The following is a 13883-nucleotide window of genomic DNA, read 5'->3' on the forward strand; positions in this document are numbered from 1 at the left end:
TTTCACATTGTGTCTAAACATAAACGTCAAATAAATTACTGTTCAAGTGTCTGACTCTTAAGTGAACATAAAAAAGTATATTTTTACTTGAACTGGTTTTTGTCAAAGTTGGCTTAAGGATTTTCTACTAAAATGTATCATAGTAAAAATAGCAGTTACACACAACTTCAATCATGTTTTTTTGCAAACATGTTTCAGCGAATTTCTGGTGATGTTTTTTGTACCCTGAGCAGGACCATCTCAACCCTGAGCTAGCCGGATATTACCCCACATCATAATACAAGTGAACTGAGATGCGCTCTGAAGGTGCTTATACAGTTCCGCAACAATGTCTGTGCGGGCATTAGCAGGCCTCTAAGCAGACATCTGCAAAGGTGCTTGCCAGCATACTTGCAAGTTAAACTAATGTGTCCACTAGAGGGCAGTGTCAAATGTATTAACCCAGAATCTACACAAAATGAAGAACAAAACGGAAGAAACACACCTCAGAAAATACTGAACAGATCGTCCAATCAGCTTTTGTTTGACGCACATACACATTAAGAATTGGGTTGTTTGCGTGAAAGCTCCTCTGCGAGCCTCTGCGAGCTAGGGTTAACCAAAAATCATTTTCTCTGCATCATTACACAGAGACGTTTACATTCATCTATGGAGAAGTATAAATCAAGCTTAATGTGCAAAAAAAGGGTTGGTCAGGTCAAATGAGAAAAGTTTGAAAAATCATTTTGATTTCATTCACGTGTTTTCTGAACCATTAACATCTCCAAGGTATAGTCTGCCTCATCTTGTTCGTTGAGAAATGTGTGGGTGTGTGTGTGTAATGCAAGAATACTAAACAGCAGTAGAAACAGGAAATATTTATTACATTTGTTGAGCATGGAGGGTTCTTTGCAACTGAATGGATTCGTCAAAGCTACAAAAGGTCTTCAAAGAAGAAAACTTAAAGTGAAATTAGGCATCAAAGCACAGATCTAAGACCGGACATTCTGATCCGACCCAAACTCCATCCCAGAGAGGCCACAGAAGGAATGAGATGTTCTGATGAGAGTGAAAGCTGTGCTTGTCTCTCCTCCAATCGTGAAGAGGCAGTAAGCCTCAGGGTCCATACTCACATGGTATAAAGAACTATGGACAAGTAAAGTATACAGTCCCAGCTCACTTGTCAATAAAACATGACCACTGTCCGGAGGGTGGGGTCTGAGATAGGTCTAACGCCTGCCACTCCGGCTGGAGCCTTTAAATGGGTCGAACTCCTCCTGGGAGAGAGAAAGGAAGTTACACACACTCACAGCTACAAACATACAGACAAACACACAAAATAGAGGAGCACCAATATATATCAATCAGTATCATATTTTTTATTTTTATTTGCCTGATTATTTCAGACTTATATCGCTTTCATATATATATATGTTTTGATAAGTTGTCATATTGTATTATTATTTTCTCTGTTGTAGTTTTGTTGAAGTCGAATGCCTTATTTACTACATTTATTACAGAAAGAGAATGTCATCATCAGTCAAAATCATATAACTTATAGGATCAGACTTTTGTGTCTGACTGTCTTTTATTTCAGGATAGTGATTATATGAAGCCATTTATTAAATTAAATATATCCTTTTTAAATCATTATGATAACAGAAATCACACAAATGGCCCTGATCAAAAGTTTACATACCCTTGAATGTTTGGCCTTGTTACAGACACAAGGTGACACACAGGTGAAAATGGACAATTAAAGGTGAATTTCCCAGAAAAAACTGTCAAAAGACCTGCATAACAAGGTAAAGAAACTTCAATCTATAAAGATAGAAAAGTATATAAAAGGATATCCAAAGCCTTGCAAATGCCAGTCAGTACTCTTCAATCACTTATTAAGAAATGGAACATTTGAGGATCTCTTCATACCAAGCCAAGGTCAGGTAGACCAAGAAAGATTTCAGCACAATACGACGATACTTGACAAAAACATTGCTGCATGGTTGGGTTGCCAGAAAGAAGCTTTTCCTGCACCAGTGCCACAAAAAAGCCTGGTTACAATATGCCTGAAAACACCTTGACACGCCTCACAGCTTCTGGCACACTGTAATTTGGAGTGATGAGACCTAAATTGAGCTTCATGATCACAACCATAAGCTCTATGTTTGGAGAGGGCTCAACAAGGCCTATAGTGAACAGAATACCATCCCCACTATGAAGCATGTTGGTGGCTCACTGATGTTTTAGGGGTGTGTGAGCTCTAAAGGCATGGGGAATCATGTAAAAATGTATGGCAAGATGAATGCAGCATGTTATCAGAAAATACTGGCAGACAATTCTTCTGAATGAAAGTTGCACATGGGACACTCTTGGACTTTCCAGAGCGACAATGACCCTAAGCACAAGGCCAAGTTGACCCTCCAGTGGTTACAGCAGAAAAAGGTGAAGGTTCTAGAGTGGCCATCACAGTCTCCTGACCTTAATATCATTGAGCCACTCTGGGGAAATCTCAAACGCCCGGTTCATGCAAGACAACCAAAGACTTTGCATGACCTGGAGGCATTTTGCCAAGATGAATGGGCAGCTAAACCACCTGCAAGACTTCGGGGCCTCATAGACAACTATTACAAAAGACTGCATGCTGTCATTGATGCTAAAGGGGGCAATACACAGTATTAAGAACTAAGGGTATACAGACTTTTGAACAAGGGTCAGTTCATTCTTTTCTTTGTTGCCATGTTTCGTTTCATGATTGTGCCATTCTGTTATGACCTACAGTTGAATGTGAATCCCATAAGAAATAAAAGACGTGTTTTGCCTGCTCACTCATGTTTTCTTTACAAATGGTACATATATTACCAATTCTTCAAGGGAATGCAAACTTTTTAGCACAACTGTATATTATTGAATTTGCATTTGTTGCCTAAGCCTAATCAGTAGCAATTTTATCATTTACTTTATGCCAGAAAGTACAACTACAACAGGCGTATTCCAGCAATCTCACAGCTGACTCTCACCTCATCATCATCATCATCAAAAGTCACCCCTTTGAATGCTTGGCTTTGACTCTGTGAGCCCTGCCTACTGGAGGAGGAAGAGGAGGAGGCCCTAGAACACAAAACCAGGTACGGTGAACCAACTGGTTATTACCCTGGAGCTACAGCCCACCTGCCCACACACCACTGGTCAATATCCAGCTCCTAGATGAAAGACACACATGGTCCTACCTCTGCGTGGGTCTGGAAACCGGCTTGACGAAAGAAATGTCCTCATCAGAGTCCTCGTCGATGGTGATCTACAGACAACCAAGAGATGGACAGGGAACAAGAGATGGAGAAAGCGGAGAGCAAAGGTGATGGAGCAAGCATGAACAGGATCCAAAAATGTGTTAGCTTCCCAAAGCAAATAGAAAAGCCCAGCAAGGGTGTAGAGCCATGATCCAGTGGTAACGCTCCCTGGCAGAGACCAGGGTTCCATCCCGGTCACCGGCCATCACAACGGTCTTCTCTTTGACTGTATCCCTATGATAATAACCCAATACCTTACCAGACAACTATCAAAATGAATGGAGTCCCAAAATAATGACCAGTGAGAAAGTCTACAAGCTACAGATTCAATGTGGGACCTGGAAGCCAGTTCCGCTGCTTCGTGAAATGGTTCCCCTCTAATCAGGCACTGGCTTGGACTCAGGACCTCCAGGAGGTTCATTAACAGACCAGCAGGGGGAGACGGTGAGACTAACCTCGTCATTGTAGGACTTAGCCGGCACCGACCCCCTGGATGACCGTTGGGGTGCAGCCTGGAATGCTGCAGGGTGGAGAGAGAGGGAGGAACGGTCAGGAACATATCGGGTAGTTTATCGACCCAATAAAACACACACACACACACTTATTAGTGGTAGGGCGACGACACACTCACCATCCATGATGTTTCTGCTCTGGCTGGTGTTAACGACGGAGGCCTTCTGGGAACGCCCCCTACCGGCTGGCTTCGGCTCAGCAGCAACTGGACACACGCACACCCGTGCACATGCACACAATGCAGTCGTTAACACATAAATGCAGGAATATGGTGAGCCTGTGATTTTGAGATCATATCTTACAGAGGAACCCACCTCTTCCTCTCCTGGCGGTGGTCTGGCCCCTCCCCCTGCCCCCCCTGCTTCCCCGCCCCCTGCCTCTGGGGGGAGGAGCCGGGGTGGAGTCCTCATCTATGTCCATGGTAAAGTCGGACCCGTCCGAAAGGTCCAGGTCGTCAGGAAGGTCATCTCGCTCTAAGCGGTGGGCTTTGGCTCGTTTGAAGGCCTGAACACACACACAGGAGTGCCTGACTGTGACTGATTGTTTGGGTGTGTAGTTGTATACTTTTTAGGTCCAGATGTTCTCACTAGTATAGCAACCCATGGCAAATCACGAATATCAGGGAAATATTGCCGGACCTCACTTATCTAAATGGCTTTTTTAGGCTCGGGGTCAAGGTTAGGGTTTGAATGGGGTTTTATGGGTTAAGATTAGGGTAAGAGACTGGAAGATATATTTTTTTATGGAAATCAAATATGAGTACAGTAAAACAAGTGTTTCCTGTGAATGCATGTGTGTATGTGTGCAGGCGCACGCACGTGCACGATATTCACTGACCTCCTGGACTTCATCTTCCTCCTCTGCAGTGCCTTTCTTAGTTTCTCTGAAACTGCGAATCTGAGGATCAACAATAGGTTAAGAATGGTTACTATCACCTACCCCCCCCCACCCCCCAACCCCCACCAACCCTACGTACCTCCTGGTCTATCTCCTCCTCGGTCATGACCCCCCTCTGCTGGAGGTGTCTCTGGGTTTTCTCCAGCTGGTATCGGATCAGCTCCTCTATGGCGTCCTTTTCCTCCTTGTCCACAAACTCCTGCACGGCCTTCCCCATGCCTTGCTCCGTCAGCAGGGACAACTGCATTGTCTACACGCACGTCGGCGCACACATGAGCATGCAAAAAAACAACAAGCCTGGAGATATTACGTCGGCCCAGCAGCTGGGGTGGGGGGGGTGGGGGCAGTGTACCTTTTCTGCTGTTTTGAAGTACTCTTTGACCAGATCCTCCACCCTCAGACCTTCAGTGGTGGACTGACTCATGAGCTGCCCGAAGTCAACATTATCTTCTCCTGCACACGCGCGCACACACACACACCAGCAAACACCGCGAAAGAGACAGGTGAGCAATCTGAGGATCAGAAAAACCAGCCTCGTCACGTGTTGTTTTGGTGCCTGCCTTATGTCACCTTCGACTTTGGCCTTGTACTCCTTCTGTCGGATGAAATGAATGACGTCTTTGGGGTTGGCGACCTGCTCCACAAACCTCTGACTGAAACGAGTGGCGTTGAAGGCCTCAAACCCCCCGCTGTAGTCAACCTAGAGGGAGAGACGGCCAGAGACCTTAGGATTGAGGAAATGCCCAATTCAACTTTGTGTAACGCCGCTTGGCTATTTAACCTTTTCACGCGTGAGTTTCAAATATTCCTTACCGACTCCCCAGCGTGAGTTTTTTTGCATGTGACTTCAGTACTCTGCAGCATTTGAACTCACGCCAGCATTTGAACAGTCACCTTGCTAGGTAAGGAACACTACATGCATTGCATTGCAAGCTTCTCTCGTTGACTCGAATTCTAAGAGCTGCAAAAGTTGGTTGATTTATTACTGTAGCTAGCTAGAAAACGTCAGCTAACCGCTAGCAAACGTCAGCTGCCTGCTAGCTAACAAATCGTGACCAGTTATTCAGTGCAGTGAAAATGAATAAACTATATAAAATGCATACAACGGGGAAAGTAACTTCTAGAAAGTTTTTGCAATGGTTTTGATCGGTAGTAGTCGCTAATATAATTTGTTTTTGTGTATTAGTGTTGGCTGTCTGTTGGTACGTAAGTAACACTTATTTTCCCGATTTGAATGCTTTCTACCTGGTTAATATCAAAGTATGGTCTTGAAACAATTACAATCAGGAAATAAAGTTATATACACTGTTTGAGCTAAATGTGAGTAAATAACAGCGCGGTCTGAGCAGCAATTGTTACGTTACTTGTAGCTAGGTATGCTAATGGTGCGTTCTAAACATGACGTTCTAATCACACCGGTGTGATCGTACGCTTCAGGGACCACTCTAGATTGATCACACTGGTGTGATCGTACGCGCCAAAGGGTTAAGGGAGGAAAAGGTCTGACTCACTCTGAGGCGTATGAGGGGTTTCTCAGGGGTGAGAGGGCAACCAATTCTCTCCCTCTCGGCTTCCTCCAGCATGGCTTCTACCTGGGACACAATGACAACCAACATATAACCTGGCCGACATAACAACCAGACCCCTTCACACAGACAGGCAGGCTGGTGTTTACCTTCTCCTGGCAGAAGGCCTCCACTTTCTGGTTGACCTTGGGCATGTCGGGGGAGAAAAGGTCAGGGTGTTCGGCGAGGACCAGGTCCTGGATAAAGAATTGACGCACTGTGTTCAGCGGGATCTTCTCCATGTTCATTTTACGCCCCTTGATCCTCAATAGACCGATGTGCCTACATGCAACACAGTCAGGGAGTTTTTGCTTGAATTATTAAAGTTTAGTAGGAACGAATTAGGTTTAGTAGGAACGAGTTAGGCTTAGTATAACTGAGTGAATGGTTTTTAGTATGACAGTGAGTGCCTTTCAGTATGATTGAGCAAGTTTTAGTACAAATGAGTGAGTTAGTATTAGTATGAATGAATGAGTTTTAATATAAATAAATTAGGTGTAGTATGAATGAGGGACGTGTCCATACTTCTTAGCGGCCTCCCCTGGGGACAACGATGTGGCCACGGAGCTCCCAGGCTGGGTGACGTAGAACAGCTGCTGTTCATTCCTTCTGGGTTCGATCAGACATTCGTGTTCATGACCCCACACAACCAGGTTGAGGAAGTCATCCAGGAACTGCTCAGGGATGTAGTTTGTGGCCCCGTGCTTACTCCTGTAACACACACACACACACACCTCAGATGCAGTTCATGGCCTTTGTAAAACCATGAGAATGCACACTTGGCAAACACACACACACACCTGTTCTGATGGATGGTGAAGAGGTTAAACCAGAGGTCCTGGTCCTCTTTTGGGCGGAGCATGGTCACCTGATTGTTCACAAACATTCTGTAGAGGCGTTCGTCAGGGATGGAGCCAATGCCGTACAGGGCTAGCTTAGTCTTGCCTTTCTGCAATAGGACCGGACTGATCTCTATCCTCTCTACTGATTGGCTGCGACCAAAGTGATTGATTAGTCCGGCAGAGCTGAGGATGTCCAATGCACATAGGCCATCTGCCTGGGGGAGAGACGAGAGAGTTACACGAGCGCACACACATGCGCACTCACACCTGTGGCTCAAGCTAGCTGAGAAAAACCTCAGTACACTGAGCTTACCCCTGTAGGGTCGTCATGGTTACCATGCACACTGAACACTGGGATGGAGATGTTAATGTTCTCATCCTGATAATTCACCCAGGGGAACCTGAGGACACACAAACGCACACCTTTCACACACCTTAACACACAGAATGAAACACATTGAGACAAATGGAGACAAATAATGACACACACTGAGCCAAACAGAGAGACATAATGACACACTGAGCCAAACAGAGAGACATAATGACACACTGAGCCAAACAGAGAGACATAATGACACACACTGAGCCAAACAGAGAGACATAATGACACACACTGAGCCAAACAGAGAGACATAATGACACACACTGAGCCAAACAGAGAGACATAATGACAAACACTGAGCCAAACAGAGAGACATAATGACACACACTGAGCCAAACAGAGAGACATAATGATACACTGAGCCAAACAGAGAGACATAATGACACACACTGAGCCAAACAGAGAGACATAATGACACACACTGAGCCAAACAGAGAGACATAATGACTCACACTGAGCCAAACAGAGAGACACAATGACACACACTGAGACAGAGAGACATAATGACACAGTGAGACAGAGAGACATAATGACACACTGAGACAGAGACATAATGACACACAGTGAGACATAGTGACACACTGAGACAGAGAGACATAATGACACACTGAGACAGAGAGACATAATGACACACTGAGACAGAGAAACATAATGACACACTGAGACAGAGAAACATAATGACACACTGAGATAGAGAGACATAATGACACACTGAGAAAGAGAGACATAATGACACACATTGAGACAGAGAGACATAATGACACACTGAGACAGAGAGACATAATGACACACACTGAGACAGAGAGACATAATGACACACAGTGAGCCAAACAGAGAGACATAATGACACACACTGAGCCAAACAGAGATACATAATGACAAACAGTGAGACTGACTTGCTGGTGCTGAAGTTGACAGCCTGGTCACTGAGGACGTCAAATAAGATAGGAGTGTCTCCCATGCAATACTTCCTGAGCAGAGAGATGCATGAGTAGAGACAGCGTCTAGACGGCTTGTTCTCATGGAACAGATCACCTCCCAGGAGGATGAAGTCGACCTGAGGACATACAGAGTGGTGAGGAGGGTGTGGGGGATACAGCGAAGACATTCCAGTCAAGCTCCAATATTAAAAACATTACATTAATTCACAAACCCACACACTCTCACACAAAAAGTACGCTAACTTGTTTCTCTTTAGCACACTTTAGGATCTCGTCGAAGGTGGTGAACGTGTCATTGCCACGGATAGCATCTTTCTCCAAGTAACCGAGGTGAATATCGGTGGCGATCAGGATCTTGAAGGTGTCTTCATCGTCCCTGGCAACATAAGGCACAATCAGAAACACAGGCTGAACCCCAGACGACGCAGTGCCACCCGTACTCCAAAATAAGACTAATGTGGCGTTACTTACAGAGTGTTGTCTGATGTCATGCTGATGCAAGAGGGAAATGGTTCCAGAGGAGCTTTTCAGAGAATCCTATAAGAACGAAGTGAAATCAGCGCCTGTATCAAAATAAGAATTATCTGGGGATGAGCTGAGAACTGTCTGGCTGATGTTCTGCCAAATGCTAGGAGTCAGTGCAGTGATTTCCTTGGTTATTTTCCATAGCAAGCAGCAAGCAAAATTCATACATTGACGCAATTCAATGTGCTTTACAAAGAAAAAGGGAAATATAAAAATACAATAGAATAAAAAATACTAGAATAAAAACAATAAAACATCATAATAATAAAACATTGAATAAGAAAATAGAATAAAAAAACAAAAAAATCATAACTGGTAGATTCCATGAAGAAGCTATAAAAGGCTAAACAGTTTGGTTAAGTTTAAGTGCTCAGTCGCTTACGAGAAGTGTTTTAACCTGGATTTAAAAATGTAAACAGCACCACTTTAAAATCTATTCTGTAACTGCCTGGAAGCCAGTGCAAAGATTTGAGAACCAATCCTTGATTCTGGCTATACTTTTAAGATGATAGTATGCTGTTTTGGTTACCGCTTTGATATGACAGTTGAACGTGAGGTCTGAGTCTATCAGAACACCAAGATTATGCAATTGGTCCCTGGTCTTTAGGGCCTGAGAATCCAGCTCTTTACTAATACTAGTTCTCTTATTTGTGTTACCAAACACAATAATCTCTGCTTTATCTTGGTTTAATTGCAGACAATTTTGGTTCATCCAGGTATTTATGTGCTCTATACAGTGACACAGTGAGTCTATTGAGCTGTTGTCATACAGTTAGACAGCCATATATATTTGAATGTCATCTGCATAGCTGTGGTAGTTAATGTTGTTGTTCTGTAGAATTTGGCCCAGAGGTAGCATGTAGAGATTGAACAGAAGTGGACCGAGAACTGATCCCTGGGGAACTCTGCATGTCATAGCCACCCTAATCAGATTCATGATTGCCTAAAGTAACAAAGTAACTCCGGACATATAAATAAAATCTAAACAAATTAAGGACAGTCCCAGAGAGTTCTACCCAATTTTCCAGCCTGTCTAGAACTGTTCTATGATCTACAGTGTAAAATACTGCACTAAGATCTAACAGAACCAGAACTGTTATTTTATTTGAATCAGTATTCAGACATATATCATTTAAAACTTTTATTAGAGCCTTTTCAGTATTGTGAGTTCAGAAGCCTGACTGAAATTTGTCTAAGAGACCGCTTGAGGTCACAAAATTGCTAAGCTGATTGAAGACAACCTTCTCAATTATCTTTGCTATGAAAGGGACATTTGATACAGGTCTATAGTTGTTCATTATAGATGCATCCAGTGTTCTCTTTTTTAATAAAAGCTTAATGGCAGCTGTTTTTAGAGATGTTGGGAAAATGCCTAATGACAGAGAGCTATTAACTATTGGATGTAAATCCATTGTTAAAGAGTTAAAAATCGTTTTTAAATAGTCAGATGGCAGTGTGTCATGGAAACATGTGGAAGCTTTAAGATACTTGTCCCTTAGTTGTATGTTTTTGTCATTGCTATCTTGGGACTCCTGGTCCCAACCATGACCATTGACTGAATACAAGGATGAAGCTGAATTGTATTTCCTCTGGCCTAAACATTGATCAAAAGCGCATTTGGCATTTCCACGTAGGCAGTTTGCGGTTTTAGCCGAGATATTTGAAAGTCAGCTAATGCATATTGACAAGAGTTCACAGTGTCCAGATCGAGGTAGCTACCTACAACAACGCAAAAGCACATTAATTAAGTAGGCTTACGAACTCTAGCTGGAGTCATTACACCAACGTTATGAAACGTTTTCGCCAAAAAATAAAGTATATATGTATTTCGTCGAATATAAAATATGCTGGAAGAAATGGCATCCTGCTCGTTTAGTTCCAATTTGTGAAACTTTCCACAAGGTTTGGTATCACATGAGTAATATACCAGTTATTACTCTTAAGTGGCTAGCTAATGTGTTAGCTTACTAACCTAAACAGTGAGTGTGCATTGGATGCATGATACCACAACTGCCATATATGAGGCGTCATGCAAGTAAATAGCTTATGAATATCATAATCTCTTAAACACATGCCCTATTTAACACCCTGGGATTTAGAAAATATTTACTGTTTCTACTCTTCACAAACCACGCACCTCTTCCCCAAGTATTCCGCGCGCTTGATGTTGTGCAGTCAATGTGAACACGTGAACCACTCCCCCTACGGAAGTTGTCACACAGGTCACTTCGCTTCCAAACAAGGTAGTGTAGTTTTATTTTCACAATACAGCGGCAAGGAACAATACTTTGAACGAAAAGGAAAAACTACAAAGAAAGAAATTAACGCAAGAGAGCAAAATTAGATGGGGGAATGTTCTTCATTGGTTGGTGATGAGACGGGAAGTGATGTTGGAAGACTCCGTCTTGAAAGTCTAATCACTCCGTCTCCGTCTAAAAAGATTAAATGCCAATGCTCCTTGGCAGTGAATAAGGTGCAGTTTTTTCGGACTAGAGTTAATTGAATGTTTGATGATATATACTTAAGTATATTGAAAGTGTATCCTGACTCTGTGGTCAATGAAGCTCATATGGTGCCATAATAGGGCAATGTGGGTGGATTGATTTCCTACCTGTTGGGCCCTGTCCAGGACCTCCCCCGGATAGGGCCACAGTGTCACTGGACCCCCCTGTCTCAGCCCCAAGGTCTTACACTGCTATATTATTGGGAGTAGGGTCAGTTCTCCATTATAAATCCTTCTAGATCTAAAGAATGCATTTTCTAAAATGTCCCTGTCTCCTGCCCTTTAAACTTAGGAGGACATGAGGTCCTGGCCCACACCTCCGGAGTACCAGGACTGAAAGACTCATTGCTGTCCCTGTCCAAAGTCCTCCTGGTTGTGTTGCAGATCAAGACGATACCTGATCATTTGCTGACCCCCACCCCTGGGTTGTCCCTGTACTTGTCCATCTGGTCATGCTTCTGACCTGGACCAGGTTTAAATAGACTCTGGACTACATGCATTTATACATTTTTACAAATTGTACCCATAATATGTTCACCCGGCACAGCCAGAAGAGGACTGGTCACTCCTCTGAGCCTGGTTCCTCTCTAGATTTCTTCCTAAATTGCAGCCTTCCTAGGGAGTTTTTCCTAGCCACAGAAATTCAACACTATTGTTGTTTGCTCCTTTGGGTTTAGGGCTGGGTGTTTTGTAAAAGCACTTTGAGACAACTGCTGATGTAAAAAGGGCTTTATAAATAAATGTGATTGATTGATAATCACTGTGGGGTTAACCCTGGTTTCCTGGGTAAATTTCCAATCAGGCCCTCATATCATCATGGCCACTTAATTGACCTCAGCTTCCAATTGTCTCTGTCATCTTCTCTCTTCCCACCTGTAATTAAAATAAATGGTAAAGTATTAAATGCATAGAGGTGAAAACCAGCTAGAGGAGGTTTTCACCTCTCTATTCAACCTCTCCCTGACTGTGTCTGCAGTCCCCACTTGCTTCAAACAGACCACCATTCTCCCTGTACTGAATCACTACCACCCTGTAGCACTGACCCCCATCATCATGAAGTGCTTTGAGTGGCAGGTCAGAACCCCCATCTGCTCCACCCTTCCTGACACCTTGGACCCCTTTCAATTTGCATACCGCCCCAATAGATCTACGGACAATGCCATCGACCTGACGACATACACTCCCCACCTGGAAAAATGCAACACATATGTAAGGATGCTGTTCATGGACTTCAGCTCAGCATTCAACACTACTGTGCCTGCTAAGCTTGTTCCTAAGATCAGGACCCTGGGACTTAACACCTCCCTTTACATGTCCGCTTATACACATATTGTGCATATTCCCCATTCTACTCTCTTTAAAATTGCTGCTAGTTTACATTGTTATGTCTATTTCTGCTATATTTTTGCCGTCTGCCATGTAACATGAATTTCATTGTTCAGATTGACGCTGTGATATTTGATACAAAATACTTTGACTTTGTATGCAATTAATAATGCAAGACGTTACAAATAAGAGCATCAGTTGACTGACTAAAATGTCGATGTTGTAAGGTTGTGGGTTTGGGGTCAAGCAATTTATGGAAACCTAGGGTAGATGGGCTTGAAGGCTGGAAATGGGGGCTGGAGAGTAATGAAGAGGTAGAGGGAATTAATTAATCCATTCGTTTTTCAAATAGTTGTCAAACCTTCCGCAGCCCTTCATGTTCACCTTATGTGAGTCAATGGTTCTTGATGGAATAGAGGTGTCCCGGGTCTAATTAGGTTTGAGTGGGTGATGGTTCTGTTGGTTTTGACGGCTGTTGACATCAGCAGTTTGGTGTAATATACCTATGACATTTGGATAGGTCATGTGATATCACATCCTAACGAAATGGCATATACACAATCCATCTATTCTAGCATTTCAACATCCAGAAAATAAAGGAAATACTCAGTACTCACTAGAGAGCAGTGAGAACACACTGTGTAAGATACTGGTTTTATTATAAATTTTTTTAGTCTAGGAGGCATAAATGATCCGTAGTCCCCCAATAGATAGTAACCCTTGACAGTTCGGTGTCCATTAGGTTTTAGCACGTCCCCTCCAAGATACAGAATAAAGGATATTTCTGTGTTTCAGGTTAGGTTTAGGGTAAAATATACACTTTAGTAAAGGTCAAGATGAGGTTAATGTTAGGGTAAGAAAATACATTTGTTCTAGTCCCCACAAGAATAGAAAAACAAATGTGTGTGTTTGTCTGTGTGTGTGTGTGGCCTTGGGATAACAGAACTGACATAATGTTCCTAAACACAGAAAAGAGGCAAAATGTTGCAAATATGAATCTTTCCCTTCTCCACCCCCTTGATTCTCTCTGTCTCCCTCACTCTCACACTCTACTTGGTTATTTCAGTGGTGCTCCATTCTTCCTTGCTCCTCTATTGCTCCTTTGCCTATTTCTCTCCCTCCC

General features: G+C 43.2%; 1 protein-coding gene across 3 annotated transcripts; it reads right to left on the reverse strand.

Moving 5' to 3' along the window:
• Nucleotides 1-916: 916 nt before the first annotated feature.
• Nucleotides 917-11152, reverse strand: mre11a (MRE11 homolog A, double strand break repair nuclease). 3 transcript variants are annotated; one of them, XM_010895762.3, is made up of 19 exons: nucleotides 11069-11152; nucleotides 8878-8969; nucleotides 8650-8782; nucleotides 8362-8522; nucleotides 7397-7484; nucleotides 7042-7298; nucleotides 6767-6952; nucleotides 6352-6523; nucleotides 6188-6268; nucleotides 5247-5376; nucleotides 5029-5129; nucleotides 4756-4926; nucleotides 4617-4676; nucleotides 4094-4283; nucleotides 3898-3984; nucleotides 3722-3786; nucleotides 3207-3274; nucleotides 2997-3087; nucleotides 917-1256 (listed from the first exon to the last, which is right to left on the reverse strand). In XM_010895762.3, exons 2-19 carry the CDS (start codon nucleotides 8895-8897, stop codon nucleotides 1209-1211), a joined length of 2109 nt encoding a protein of 702 aa, XP_010894064.3. In that variant the 5' UTR covers nucleotides 8898-8969; nucleotides 11069-11152; the 3' UTR covers nucleotides 917-1208. The 3 variants fall into 3 exon arrangements, with proteins under 3 accessions (XP_010894064.3, XP_019905625.3, XP_019905576.3); XM_020050066.3 differs by having other exon boundaries at nucleotides 8878-8943; nucleotides 11069-11093; XM_020050017.3 differs by having other exon boundaries at nucleotides 11042-11084.
• Nucleotides 11153-13883: the final 2731 nt, after the last annotated feature.

The sequence above is a fragment of the Esox lucius genome, chromosome 1 (assembly GCF_011004845.1).
Source record: "Esox lucius isolate fEsoLuc1 chromosome 1, fEsoLuc1.pri, whole genome shotgun sequence".
Taxonomy (NCBI): domain Eukaryota; kingdom Metazoa; phylum Chordata; class Actinopteri; order Esociformes; family Esocidae; genus Esox; species Esox lucius.